This window comes from Haliotis rubra, unplaced genomic scaffold, assembly GCF_003918875.1.
Source record: "Haliotis rubra isolate DU_JTF1 unplaced genomic scaffold, ASM391887v1 Scf5, whole genome shotgun sequence".
In the NCBI taxonomy this organism is placed as follows: domain Eukaryota; kingdom Metazoa; phylum Mollusca; class Gastropoda; order Lepetellida; family Haliotidae; genus Haliotis; species Haliotis rubra.
Genome location: NW_025767190.1, coordinates 2,898,615 through 2,913,760, shown reverse-complemented (window position 1 = coordinate 2,913,760; position 15,146 = coordinate 2,898,615). Strand labels below are relative to the sequence as shown.

Below are 15,146 nucleotides of genomic sequence, written 5' to 3'. Positions count from 1 at the left end.
TTGCTCTCTCCGTTGACACTACGTGCTTGGCAAAGCATGCTCAGTCTACTCACCTCAGCTCAAGACATGACTCGCAGAGGGAGATTACAGTTGCGCCCACTAAAAGTATTTGTGAACGCCCACCTATAGTCCGTCAACTGAACTTTTGGCACCCTGTTTTTCACAATTTACCTTTTAACATCAAAATGTTTTCGGCATACGCTCTATATATCTATATATATGACCTATCTAAGGTATAAATTTCATAATCTTATGTCAGTTATTAAAGCTTCTGCTTAAGAAGCCATCTTAAAAAAATATGAAAAATAGAAGTAGTTATACAAGGGAGTAAAATGATACGATGGAACAGCGAACAACATGGTGTGACACACGTGCATCTTGTTTACATTGTTACGCCTGCAAGCAAATCTACAGGGACTCTATAATCATCACAAATCCATTTTAAACAAGTAGATTTATTGAAGTCTTTAAATACTGTTTGCTCAATCTCCAAATTTGAGCAACAGCTTGCATATGGTATGCTTTGATACATTGATGTCATGGTCTTCTTTTGAACAATATTTTCTTCAGTTTGCTTGACGATATGGACTCACTGGATCGATTTAACCGATGCATGACGTTCCTCACAACCCTTCTATCGATTTCATCAAGCTATCTTTTCTTTGCATGTTTTGAGACGGTCCCTGATTTAACTGCCATGTCATCGTCATTCTCTGAAATAGTGTCATGGGAGATAACTCTTTGCTATGTTCTTTTGCAGATCTTGGTGGTTTTTTTGGAGAAACACTCAATTGAAAGGGGTTTTTTTCGCTTTGCCTTGCGCTTGAAAAAGTTGTAAACTCTTTTGATGGATGACAGCAAATAAGCTGAAACTGAACGAAGAAAAAACAGAGGTGATGCTGATTGGCACTAAGCAACAGTTGTCCAGAGTAGAAGAACAATCCATTCTGATAGCGGACACGGAAATAGTTCTCAGTGACCACCTTAAAGATCTGGGAGTATTTCTGGACTCACACCTCTCCATGGAGAAACAGGTTACCCACATCAGTAGAACCTGTTATTATCATCTCCGATCCATCAGCAACATTCGACACTTAATAACCGCAGAAGCTGCAAAGGTACTTGCCCATGGTCTAATAACATCAAGACTAGACTACTGCAACAGTTTGCTTCAGGGCATCAGTGGTAAACTGCTATCTAAGCTACAGGTGCTGCAAAATTCTGCTGCACGGGTCATCACAAGAACACCAAGACACGTGCACATGACACCAGTGCTCAGAGACCTCCACTGGTTGCCAGTAAAAGCTAGAATAGAGTTCAAGCTTCTCTGTATCACATATCGATGCCTCCATAACACCAGCCCTGACTATCTATCTGAACTCTTGACTCCACATACTCCAGCACGTAAACTCCGATCAAGTGACCAAAATCTCCTCCAAGTTCCTAAATATCGACTGAAGACATTTGGCTCCAGATCCTTCTCCAGCACTGCCCCTATCCTCTGGAACTCACTTCCATCAGAGTTGAAACTGTGTCCAACTTTTGAGAAATTCAAATCAAGACTAAAGACCCATATGTTCTCCAAGTATCATAGTGACATTTAACTCCACTCAACACTCCCTGACTTTTATCTTTATACATTCCCATTGTAGCACCTTGAGCAGGCATATCTGTCTGGATTGCGCGCATTATAAATGCACATTTATTATTATTATTGATGATTTACCGGTCATCTTTGTACAACATCGTTTTTACCACAACCTGTGTGTTGACAATCTTTGACATCACTTGAGCGTGCTAATGTAAATACCCGTGCATGTACATATCACGCTGACACACACTTTACAATGTTGTTGGCTTTTCCATCACGTGCGTTAACCCCTCGTAAAACTCTCCACAGTTTTACAATTATTATATGACAGGTTTAAAGGCAAAATCTTTAATAATCATTTTAGAATTACTAAAATCGATATCTTGTTAGGTCACAGTATACAATTACCATATGAACAGAGTAGCATTTTAAAATATTCAAGAGTTTTATGTAAATTGTGAAAAACAGGGTGCCAAAACTTAAGTTGACGGACTATAGACAGCCTAGATAAGTTAATACTACCATATGAAACCATATCACCTATTGTGGACTCGGAAGTCGAACGTTTGCGGAGGGAACTTTTTGTCAGAGCCGGTTTTGCAACACTCATCTCTACGTGGATGCCTACAAGGATGGATTGCGCACTTCAACAACAAAGTGGCCGCAGGGAAGTGGTCGAGTCAGGATCAGAATTCACACATCAATCTGTTGGAGTTGAATGCAGTAATCAATGCTTTACAACATTGGTCCAGCGTACTTAAGAACACACGACTCATGGTACACACGGACAACTCCACAGTGGCGTTTTACATCAACAAACAAGGGTCAACAAGATCAACAAGTCTGCTACAACTCAGCTTTCTCCTGTTCAGCATAGTTGACGACCTGAACATCTACATGAAGGCATGCCACATGCCCTATCTCGTCCACTACTACCATCCCCGACGGAATGGATGTTGCATCCAGAAGCATTCCAGTTCATCAGACAGACTTTAGGATCCCCACTAATAGACCTGTTTGCAACAAAGTTCAACAAACAGCTACCAACGTTCGTCTCACCGATTCCAGATCCTCAGGCATGGGCAACAGATGCTCTAAGCATCTCATGGGAAGGATTAAACGCTTACGCGTTTCCGCCTCCTGCACTACTACCACAAGTACTACAGAAAATCAAGCAGACGACTATGTTGCAACTGATTTTGGTCGCGAGGGTATGGTTTCCTGTCCTCATACAAGAACTCGGAAGTCCAACCCTGAAACTACCAGAGTGGTTGAACCTACTCGTCCATCTACACACCAAGCAAGCTCATGGGAACCCGACACTGTTCCAGCTACACGCGTGGAGCGTATTAATGCTTGCTTGAAGACTAGAGGGTACACTAGCTCTACGCAGATCAACTCGCAACTTGTATGACGACAAGTGGCAGAGATTTGAACAATATGCAAAGACGAAAGGCTTTACAGCGGTGAAAGCAACACATCCTCTAGTGGCGGAATACTTACCGGTATGTCATCTACGACAGATGAGACACTTAAAAGGTTCAACACTCTCAACGTACTTAGCTGCCCTCAGTACAGTTATCACCATGAAAACGGGTATCAATCTGACCAAAGTACCAGAGATTCTGGCACTACTATGCTCGTTCAAGTTGGAAGACCAACAAAAGAAATTTAAGGCTCCTGCCTGGGATCTCAACATAGTTTTACAACATCTCACCAGTGATGCCTACAAGCCTCTAGAACGGACATCCTTTGAACTACTAATTCAGAACACGCTGTTCCTGATCGCCCTAGCATCAGCGGCATGGATGGCAGAAATACATGCTCTGGACTTTGAACGATCACGATTTGAATCAAGACATCGTGACATCGTGACATCGTACATCTGGGACTGAGATGGGATTTTATCGCCAAGAACCAACTCCCTGGTCAGCCTGACAGACAGTTCCACATCCCAGCACTATCTACAGTCCTTGGGCCACAGGATACGCAGGATCTATCCTTATGCCCAGTCAGAGTACTTAAAGTCTACTTACAAAGAACTAAAACAAGGAGACGAAAATTCAAGTGCCTATTCATCTCCTTATCCACTGAGACACCCACGGAAGTCTCTAGGACAACGATATCGATATGGATGAGAGCCGTTATACTAAGGGCCTATAAAGCAGCAGGTCTTGAGACTCCACAAGCCTCCAATCCACATGAAGTCAGAGCCCTGGCGTCATATGCTCTGCATGGAAACTGCTCGATTACAACTATAGTGGAGGGCTGCTTTTGGAGATCGAACACAGTGTTTGCCAACCACTACCTCAGAGACATTGCCACTGAAGACGTCTCAGGCATTCTCCAGTTTGGGCCACTTGTTGTAGCACAACAACTAACGGTTCCACAAAGGCGCTGAGAAAATCTCGCCCTTTGTATCACGTGACTTGTGAAAACCAACCCTTAGGGAGAGCAAATGGTTAAAGTCCTTGCACACGTCCAGGACAGACTAGCATGAGTGATAGACCCTGTACTTGTATAGGACATACTCGTACATGAAGAAGGGTCGCATCTCCACTTGATGCGTGCATTAAGAGATGGAGTTACAATAGATAACTAATGGAATATTAGTATATCTAAAATCCACACGAAAATGTCAGGAGAAGTTTCGGAAGAAATCTGACAAGTTGTGGTCCCGCCAGACTCATCAGGGATAGGTTGAAAGAATCTTCAACAGTGCCGTCATAAGTTCCCAACGGGGGGTAATACAGGAGGTAAATCTACAACCAGGGAATCCAGAACGTGGCTTGACCCACCACCGTTTTCGACGGATTCTGCAAGCATAATTAGCATGAGTCAGGACAAGGAAAAATATGTAATTTTCTGATTATAATTGATATTTTATACTTATCCTGACTCATGAGGTTAGCCCTCCCAAACCTCTCTCTTATGGCACTCTGGATTTCCCTGTAAATCCGGGTGTCGGGCTTCCATACGGAGAGAGTGACAAATATGGCCGATCATGTGACCATGTGGGCGCCAAAGGGAGGAAAGGGACGCTACTCTTGGGTGAGTGATTTTACGTCCGCTTTTTTAAAGGGAACTTCAAGGGATTTCAAGTGTTCCACTATCATTCGCAAGAGGAAGGAGACAAGCATAATTAGCATGAGTCAGGATAAGTATAAAATATCAATTTTAGTCAGAAAATTACATAATTTTCCTTATCCTGACTCATACTATTTGAGTCTCTGTCTTTAAACACGAGACATCATGAAAACGTTCTGTCTTATGTTCCCCAAGACAGGAAAAAACCTCACCCAAATGCATCCCTCCACTATGCATGCACACCGGCTCCCCACGTGACCAGCCTTGGCCTTGTCTCTCTCCCAGATTGTTGCGCTACAACAAGAGGATTTCATTGATTAATGCTAGCAACATCTTCTGTAGAGAAATCTCTCAGATGATGGTTGGCAAAGGCAGTATCAGACTTCCAGAAACATCCTTCCCTAATGGATGTGATGGAGCAGTTGCCATTTAGAGTAAAATAATATCTTTACTCTAACAAATACAGTTTTAAGCATTGACACATAAATTAACAGATGTGGTGCCATCGGAACCCCGAAACATGACAGCTGAGCATGTTTCTAGTGGAGTGATAAAGATAACATGGAAACCTTCAGCAGAGAACTGTGACAACAACAGCTGCACCTACAGCGTCCACTACTGGGAAACGATAGCCTACATCAGGGGTGGACCTGAATCCCAAAGCGAAGAGGTTGGTATGATCATATGACACCACATCTCATTCCTCAACCTCCAACACATGTCTATCAACCCTCTTTCTAACCCACCTAGTTGCGAACATATTCACCCACCCATCTCCAAGTTCACTGATTCACCTGCCTGACCAAACCATTCACTCTCACTCACTCACTCACTCACTCACTCACTCACTCACTTGTCCATCTCCAAATTCACCTCACTCACTCAATTGTCCATCTCCAAATTCACCTCACTCACTCAATTGTCCATCTCCAATCTCACTCACACCCGTGAAGGTCCAGGTTAGAATATTGATCTTCAGTAACCCATGCTTGTCGTAAGAGATCGGGTGGTCAGGCTCACTGACTTGCTTGACACATGTCATCAGTTCCCAATTGCACAGATCAATGCTCATGTTGATCACTGGATTGTCTGGTCAAGACTCGATTATTTACAGACCGCCGCCATATATCTGGAATATTGCTGAGTGCGGCGTAAACCTAAACTCACTCACTCACTCAATCTCACTCACCTTCTTACTCACTCACATGTCCACATCCAAACTCACTCACTCACTCACCATCCCACATCTCTTTTACTCACCCATCTGGACTCACCTTGGACCGCCTCTTGTCTACTAGTGCTTCTTCCTCAAGGGCAGATTGGTGGTTTGTATGCTCAAATGGTGCTTATATTTCCCTGGCCATCACTCCACATTACAGGGATTTAAACACTAGTTGCCTCAAAGTGAGCATGCTTGAATAGGGTATACATGTATATATGTAGCAAGGTATCTCTGCTGGCTAGCAATAATTAAGACCTGTACAAACATGCATGCACGTACACATAAATGAATGAATGAACTGTTTATGTGCAATAATCCCCTTCTCAACGTATTGCACCTCACCTCACCTCACCCACAGTCTCACCTTGCCATACCTCATCTCACCTCACTTCACCCACATAGTCTTACCTCACCATACCTCACCTCATCTCACCTCACCCACATAGTCTCACCTCACCATACTTAACCACACCACACCCACATAGTCTCACCTCACCATACCCATCCACTTCACCCACAGTCTCACCTTGCCATACCTCAACTCACCTCATTTCACCCACATAGTCTTAGCTCACCATACCTCACCGCACCTCACCTACATGGTCTCACCTTACCATACCCACCTGACCTCACCCGTCCTCCTTATCACCTACCCAAATGAATATATATATATTTGAACAGGGTAAATGCTGTCCTTGTAACCTTGTGTGAAGTTATTTAGTTTATCACCATCTGATCTTGTCATTTAAGTGTTCATGCATGTATGAAATTGAAGTGTATTATGGCAGTTGATAAGAATTTGCGTCTACGATCTGATATCTTATCCATACATGATTAATGTAATTAGAAAAGTTAAACCCTTTTCTATTCAAAACCTTTTCAAGATGTGTGATTTCTCCATAGGAATCTGTAGTAAAGTTTGAATTTGAAATTATACTAAATAAAAAGCAATGCCTAGATATATGCCTAGACTCTTAATGCAAGAAAAACATCTGTCCAAAATGATATTCTCTATTCCAACCCAGAATGTCCAGAGCCCTTACAACCTGGCGGGCCTACAGAGTAACAAATACTACCGAGTGTCTGTATCAGCACGGAACCAGTATGGTGGCAGTCGGATGGCGCCTGCTCAGACCCTTTTTATGAATGACTTTGGTAATTGTTGCTTTTCTTACACTGATACATTGAGCACATGGCATCTGAACTCTGTAAGTAGCCGTGTATACTATGTTTGTATAACCGCAGAAGATCAATCAATAATTAGCAGTCGAGCTCTCAGTGGAGTTCCTCAGTTTCCTATGATTGTTGTAAATGGATTGGGCAGTGGGGTGGTCTTGTGGTTAAATCATGCTGAAGACCCATGTTCGATTCCCCACATGGGTTTGCTGTCTTAAGTCCATCTCTGCCGTCCCCTTCTGTGATATTGTCTTGGTTCACTGTCTTAAGCCCATCTCTGACGTCCCCTGCTGTGATATTGTCTTGGTTCACTGTCTTAAGCCCATCTCTGATGTCCCCTTCTGTGATATTGTCTTGGTTCACTGTCTTAAGCCCATCTCTGACGTCCCCTGCTGTGATATTGTCTTGGTTCACTGTCTTAAGCCCATGTTTGATTGCTGGGCCTAGATTTTCGAAGCTGTCTTAGCGCTAAGATAGTTGTAAGTTAATGTTAATGTATGGTACTTACGACTATCTTAGCACTAAGAGAGCTTCGAAAATCAAGGCCCTGGAATGTTACTAAGACCTCACTCAGTCATCCTGAAGGAATCAGGTCAGCTTGGTAATCAAGGATGAAATTGTTTCAACTGCAGGAGGCTCACTATTTTAACAGTAAAATGTGGAAGTATCTGATCAAAGCAGTTGATGTGTAATTCTCTGAAAGGTCAACAGCCATGATTTGTTATTACGTTTCAAAAATATCAAAGATGGAGCTGTAGGTTGAAGAAAAATATGTTCAAATTCTTTTCATTTTATTTTATGATCGAGCCTTTCATGATTAACATGACTGAAAGGTTTTCCCTACTCCCTTAACTTTTCAGGAATACAAGACGTGAGCATCAACTTCAGTCCTGAAGGAGTTATAGACCTTGGTAGTCCTGTGAAGATGTTCTGTGATGTCATCGCCAACCCTACGCCCAACATCACCTGGACAAAAGACAGAAAGGTGGTCGGAACTGGAAGGAGGCTGGCTATAATGTCCGTTAAGGAAGCCGACAGTGGCTCGTATACATGTACCGCATCAAATGGGGGTGATTCAAAATCAGTCACAGTTCACTTGCCTGTCAGATGTAAGTTGGAAACAATAAACAGCTTTCTAGTTTCATTTATGTAATTGTGAAAGTAGTTGAAAGATATTTTCCTTTTTAATGTCTATGTTGTTTCTTTCCAGTTAAGCCCAAGGTTGTTGAAAATCGAGATGATACTAAGAATCCAAAAGAGGGTCTAACTGGAGTGATAGCTTGTTGGTTTTCCGGCTTCCCTGATGTCGTCAGCATAAAATGGAAGAAAGACAACAAGACCTTCACAGCTTCTTTACCCAAGGTGAAGGCCTATAATGAAGTCAGAATTCACACAGGAATAACAGTTGCACAGTTACGGATCAACAATGTTGTCGGCGGTGACTATGCTGATTACATCTGCTCAGCAAGTAATAAGTATGGGACTGCCACTGGTGCTGTGAAACTCATCGGTATGTAAGCATCAACATGATCAATTATAAAATGTATTGCTACGCATTCACAGTAAGATCATTGTATGACCCCTTTGGCTTGTCTTCATCATTAACCATTAATAACAACAACAAAAAGCCCAAACAAATATACTTAAGTTATGACTGTATAACAGGAAGTTCTAATAAGGCATGTCATCTTCAGTCCGCTAGTAACAGAAAATGTAATCTGAGCCTGCTTACAACCGCCTCCGTGGTGTAGTGGTTAGAGCGTCAGCCCGGAGAGTGGAAGGTCGTGGGTTCGAACCCCGACCACGTCATACCAAAAGACGTTAAAATATGGTACTTGTTGGTCCCTGCCTGGTGCTTGGCATTAATGGGTACAACAAGGACTGGTCGGCTCGCAGTCAGTATAATGTGTCTGAGTGGGGTATTCAGGCTTCACTGCGGCGTGGTATCTCAGTGGGCTAGCACTATAAAAAGTTTGGGCTAGTACAAGCAGCCGCACATACACATACACATGCATGCACGTCGTCATATGAGCGAAATATTCTCAAGCACGACGTAAACCCAATTTCACCTCACCTCACCTGAGCCTGCTTAATGCCTAAAACTATACATTTTCAAGTTTGGGAAAGGTTTACAAAGATGAGATGGAAACCACCATTAATTAAATTGTTGATGGCATTTGTAAACCAAATTAGTTCTGTTTATACTAATTTCAGTGTCACAAAAGTAAGTCAACAAGAGTAATTAAAAGATGACAAGTTCCCCCAGACCCCAGACCCCACATCTGACAGTTACTCAAAGTCAAACTTCCATTTCTGTCCAATTTGTCCATCTGTATGCAAGAGTAGTTATTGAGCTATCAAAACAATAACATGGAATTGGGATTCATAACTTTGTACATCTGCCAGATACACACCAATATAAAAGTCAAAGAAAAAAATACACATTATAAAATTCCCTTGCAGCAAAAGGCAGCAGTTGACAACCTGGGTTTTGTGTGTGCAAAGTTTCAAGAAAGAATACCTAGTACTCTGTCGAGATATGGTCCTGACAAACTCAACACTATGAACAAAGTCAAACTTGTTGCTATGGAAACAGGAAACAAATTAATTTCTTTAAATTCCTAAATAACAAAAGTCACAACTTCAGCCCTTGGTTAACACATGTACCTGGTTTGGATAAAAAATATCTCATGGTTTTTGATTGGTGCTCTGGAAATGAAATCATTTTACCACCCCTTTTGATACCAAGTCCAAATTGTTTGTGGAAATCGAGAAAAATAAACAAACCAAAAATCCTCAAATAGCAAAAGGCACCACTTCGGGGTCTATTTGATATATATATGCCAAGTTTTGTTGAAAAATATTGAACAGCTGTTTAGTTATGCTCCGGACAGACAGACAAGGTGTTGACTGTGTCCCCCCACTTTACATGTGTATATGCAAGCAAGGTAATAATTGACAGCTGTGACAAAATAAACATTGCTACCAGCTTTGTAACCAAACCACAATGTAATGGCCACTTTGTTTTCAGATCCGTATGCTCAAATCCAGATTCACCCAGCCGCCAGAGTGACCAATGTCACAGGTCAGTACACAACCAACTACATTAGTTCTCATTTGTCCAACTACAATGAATTAGGGTCAATTATATGCTTGCATAAAGTTGATTATATTTTGTAAATAAATGTGTCCCATCAGATAGCTGACTCTTGTCAGTGCAGGGCTTGTCACGGTCATCAACAGGCCTGTTTCTAACGAAAGCTCATTAAGGCAGTTAAGTGTTGGTGTCTCCCAAAAATTAGCAATTAGTGCATTGACAGATGCCATCAGTTCAGCATGTTTTGGTACATGTCGCTTGTGTATGCCATGAAATAAGCGAGAAAATTGGTAAGTTGGCAGTGCAAATTCTGAGCAGAGATTTGAGCTTGGAATAAAACAATCATGAATTTTCAAGCTTCGAAAGACCCCATCTCCCACAGCACCACTTTGATTCTTTTTTCAGAAGAAGTCCTCCTTGGGGTACATATAAGCATTAAAATGTCCATTTTAAATCCTACGACAGTTGTAACTATATTTTTAATAAAATATTTACAAAACAAAAAACTCGTTTTGTCTTGTGAGACCACCCCTACAGGGCCCCACCGGACCAACACAGCCAAGAGCAGGTAACTCTCGCCGTCTACCTCGTACCTCACTTTTCATGCTGTCGTTCTGTTGAATAGACGTGCGTGGTGTTCGTTTCGAGTTTGCTCTCCTACCGATACGATGAGTGTAAAAGAGTCTCAATCTGTATGTATGGTTCCTTTCTCTATGCACGGGCGTTAGATGGACGTCATATGTGGATATTTTCATTCATCTTTTGTTGTAACTTTGCGTGGGTTCTCTGTTTTCCAGCCATGTGGCAGGCAAAATGGCGGACCGCGCGATCGTGGTTTCCTTGCTATATGTTATTGGTAGCTTGTAGTAGGGAGTTCATATATTATGTTTGCATATTATATGGTAGGCTTGCCTAAATTCTCTTTCTTTTCAGCGAATTTGTGGTAAGTCGTTGTTGAGTAATTTTGATAGTGTTCGTTTCAGTATCACTCAACTTTACTCTATCACTAGTACACGCAGGGGTGGCTAGCTTTTTTCTGCTTTGCATTGTATGTTTAGTATTTAAATGGCTGTAGCTTGTAGCATTTTATATATAGCCCGCGCGGATTATTCTTGCTATTACTTGTGTTTATGTGTTTGCTGCTTCACAGTTCCTGCTAGTAACACTGGCGTGGTTCTGTTTGTTGCAGTTTAAGCCCTGTGCGTTGTGCCATGCACACTACCGCCACAGGATGGTTATAAAGTGTGCCTCCGTTTGTTTAGCGAGGACGCCACGACGATCAAGGATGCTCATAATAAACGCCTTTGCGGCCAATATTCCTGTTACATTATGTTGTATTATGATACATATTTCATACGTTTACACACAACGTGGCTCATAGGCCGAGGTTGTGGTTTTTGTCTGGGTTTCTGCGCCTCACGCGCATTCTTTCCGACACGCAGATTTTATGTTTTTCACTAATCTGCTTCAGGCGGGGGATAATATTTGATAAAAGGTTTCTAAGGAAATCCCTTTATCGTTTCCCCCGCAAACAATGTTGCTAATTTAAATATGACTTCACTATTGCAGCAACATATTCTTCAACATAATGTCAATTCGATGATTGATAGCGCGATGTCCGGGCTCCGTAAGGAGCTCAGCTCGCAAAGTGTTGATCTCGAAGGTAAGTTCACCAGGTGTCGTCTGTGGTGAAATTCCCGGCCCGATTGACACGGTGCTGTCTGGGTTCCGCAAGGAGCTCAGCACGCCTGTCGTCGGGGGTGGATCGGACGCATCTGGGGGGGTTGGCTGCGGCCTGAGCTTTGGCTCGGAGAACGCACCTCCTCCCAGGCAGCTTGATCCTGGCTTCGGCTCAGGTGATGGTGTGCCTTCGGCACCTTGTGGCGACCCTAGCTCAGGTCGGGCTCAGGTTCGCGTCACGGGCGCCTGGCCCGGCGATGCAGGTTTCGGCCCTGCAGGTTTTGCCCTGGTGCCCTGACTGGCGGTCGCCATTAGGCGCCCGATGCAGGTTTCAGCTTCGGGACACCTCATCGCCATGCCAAGTGGTCAGTCGGGGTTGCCCGGGAAACCTGTATATCGGCAGGTTCCTCTCGGCGCCCCCGTCTGGGTTCCACTGAGCTGCCGATCACCTCGGCGCTCCTAGGTCTACCTGTGTCCACCAGGGGCAACCTGCATTGCCAGGCTACTCCCTTGTGTCTCGGGACTGCAGATCGGACTAGCACCGACCTGGGCTTCGCCCCGCACGGAGCAGATCCCCAGCTGTTAGCTCAGGTCTCGCCTGATGTCTATCGATGCCCTGGCCAAGAGGCCGTTGAGTGTGACGAGCTGCCGATCATCACCTCGACGCCGAGGTCTACCGTGTACACCAGGCGAGCCCTGCATTGTCAGGCCACTCCCATGTGTTTGGGGATCGGGTTCGAACTTGAACCGCCGACCGATATATATATATATATATACATGTGTATGTATGGGTATTTATATACAGCGCTATAGGCTATGTTTGACTATACGCTCAGTGCGCTTTTGGAGAGTACTTGGGGAAACCTGATTTATCAGGCTACTCCTACGTGTCTCCGGATCGGGGTTCGGTCTAGAACAGCTGAGCTTCGGCTCTGCGGATTCTCTGAACCCCGTGGGTAGCGCCGACCCAGGCTTCGGCACTGGTAGGGCGCAGATTCCCGACTCCGGTAGTTCAGGTCTCGGCGCCGGTAGTTCAGGTCCTAGACCTAGATGCCATCGAGTGTGCCGGGTGTGACTGTCACCTCGCCGCTCCGAGGTCTGTCTGAGTGCTTGTGAAACCTTGATTGTCAGGCTTCTCACATGTGCCTCGGAATCGGGGTTCAGGCTCGTACAGTGGACAAGTCGATTTGAGCTTCGGCCCATTTCGCTACTTTGAACTTACCACTAAGTAGGTTCGTCCCTGAGGGCAAGTGCGAGATAGAATCGCGGCTGTGTTGCCTCAGGTGTTGTCCATGTCGACTACCCGAACCGTTGGAGTTCGCCTCCCGGAGGGAAGCTTGCTTCCAGCACGGCATCCGGGACAAGGCCTCACACTCTCCCTTAAGTCTGCTCAACGCTGTATGCTCCACTCGGCGCATCTCTCAGCGCTGCTGAGGGAGCTGGTGGAAAGGGGAGAGAGCACCGGTGGAATTTTTTTTTTTCGTCGGCGACTCTGGGCAGCATCTGACGGGGGCAACTCTCATCTGGCTAGGGACTGCATTGTAGCTGTGCCAGTCAAATGATGAGGGCGGTTATGGGCATACACGCCCGGGACAGTTTCGAGGAATACGGAAGTCTGTTGAGCTTCTCGTTACTTCCTCAGGTGCCCAGGCATCAGCAAACGTTAAGTTGCTGACTGCTGGGGTTACTATATTCTGCCGCAAACACCGGCGGAGCGACACACTCCTGTGTCGGCTTCCCGGGAGACGGCGACAATACTCCGTGCCCAGATCCAGTCTTTGCTGGGCTAGGCAACCAGTGTGGTGGTTTCCAATGGTCAGGAATATGTGGGGTTTGACTCCACTTATTTCATAGTTGCCATTACGAACGGAATGTTCAGACCCATTCTCATCTGAGAGCAAGTTTATAGAGGTACTGTCCTTCAAGATGGAGACACCGCTCGGTGATCTCATCTGCCGAGACATAGGATTGGCGACGCCAATCGACCTCGAGGTCGCGTACCTCCTTGTTCCATTGCACCCTGATTTCAAGATTTACCTTCCGGTTTCTTGTTTGACGGGACGTGCTACCAGTTTCGTGTGCTCTCCTTAGGCTACATTACGGTGCCAAGGGTGTTCACCAAATTGAGGTTTATTACAGCTCAGATAGCCAGATCGCAGTGCCGGTGTTGTCACCCGTGCACATAGGCGACTGACTCATCGTGGTTTCAGATAACTGTTGAGTCTCGGGACCTCACGATCAGTTACTTAAGAACTGGGCGGAATTGTCAACCTCCACGCAGTCAGATGGACAGGACGCCAGGCGTCTCTCCGAGGGTCCCCACCCTGGAGACACCGCCGCTCTCAGTCCAGCCAGATACATCCCTACCGGGTTAGGCGATGTTCTGGGTGACCTGCAGCCTCTTGAGACGAAGTCACAACCTGCACATCAATGTGCTGGAATTGACAGCAGTCAGGTTGGTGTTGATCCGCGCACACCGGGATTGAATTACCTCTTCGCCAGACATTCTCACTTCATCGGGCGCCACACCGAATCCTCAGATTCACTGGGTGGCTTGGTCTCTGTCGGGTATAACACACGAATTCCTGCAACCGTTGCAGACACAATTCTGCCTGGGATTCGACACCCGCTCAGTGTGTTGATAGGTGGGCGCTGCTGTGCAGATAGGGGATTTCATAATCCCTATTCTGCGGACTTAGTTCGGATATTGGAGTTACTATAACCTCGCTTTTGGTTGAGAGCCTTATGACGTCCACCATTGCCGGGTACTCCATGGCTATTTCCACGCTTTCACACCTCGCTCGATGGTGCTCTGCCTAGGCAGCATCCTCTCTTACATCGCGCGTCGTGGCTGGCATGAACAGGGTTCGACCGCCAGTCGGCGACCCAGCCCACCTTAAAATTGCCACTTATTCACAATTGGCTGTCTGGCCCTAATTTTTCAAGTATATCGTCTCTCTCACTTCACTTGTTGACGTGGAAGACGACTTTACTTGTTGTGGTGAACTCTGGTAGAAGGGTCGGGTACATCCATGCGATTCCCACTGACCCGACACTGACAGTATTTTATACTGATCATGTCCCCAGATTCGACTCCCGGATACCTACCACTCTCAGTCGCGATATTGCTTTCCACGTGACTGCTCATATCGCACTTCCACCCTTACCCAGCCTTCCGCACCGGGGACCAATCTTCGATTGCTCACCCGTGCCTGTCACTTAACGAACGAACAAAAGGGATCCGTACGGGTACCCATGTGTGTGCTGTTTGGTGGCGGGAAGACTGGGAGTCT

General features: G+C 45.0%; 1 protein-coding gene across 1 annotated transcript in view; it reads left to right on the top strand.

The window, feature by feature from the left end:
• The window catches only part of LOC124291712 (Ig-like and fibronectin type-III domain-containing protein 2), an 86,066-nt gene that overhangs the window by 57,048 nt on the left and 13,872 nt on the right, over window positions 1–15,146 (top strand). Inside the window, exons 24-28 of the mRNA XM_046728779.1 lie at window positions 5,173–5,348; window positions 6,926–7,055; window positions 7,937–8,185; window positions 8,287–8,586; window positions 10,108–10,161. Of these exons, the coding sequence (XP_046584735.1) occupies window positions 5,173–5,348; window positions 6,926–7,055; window positions 7,937–8,185; window positions 8,287–8,586; window positions 10,108–10,161 (909 nt within the window). The remainder of the gene's footprint in view (window positions 1–5,172; window positions 5,349–6,925; window positions 7,056–7,936; window positions 8,186–8,286; window positions 8,587–10,107; window positions 10,162–15,146) is intronic.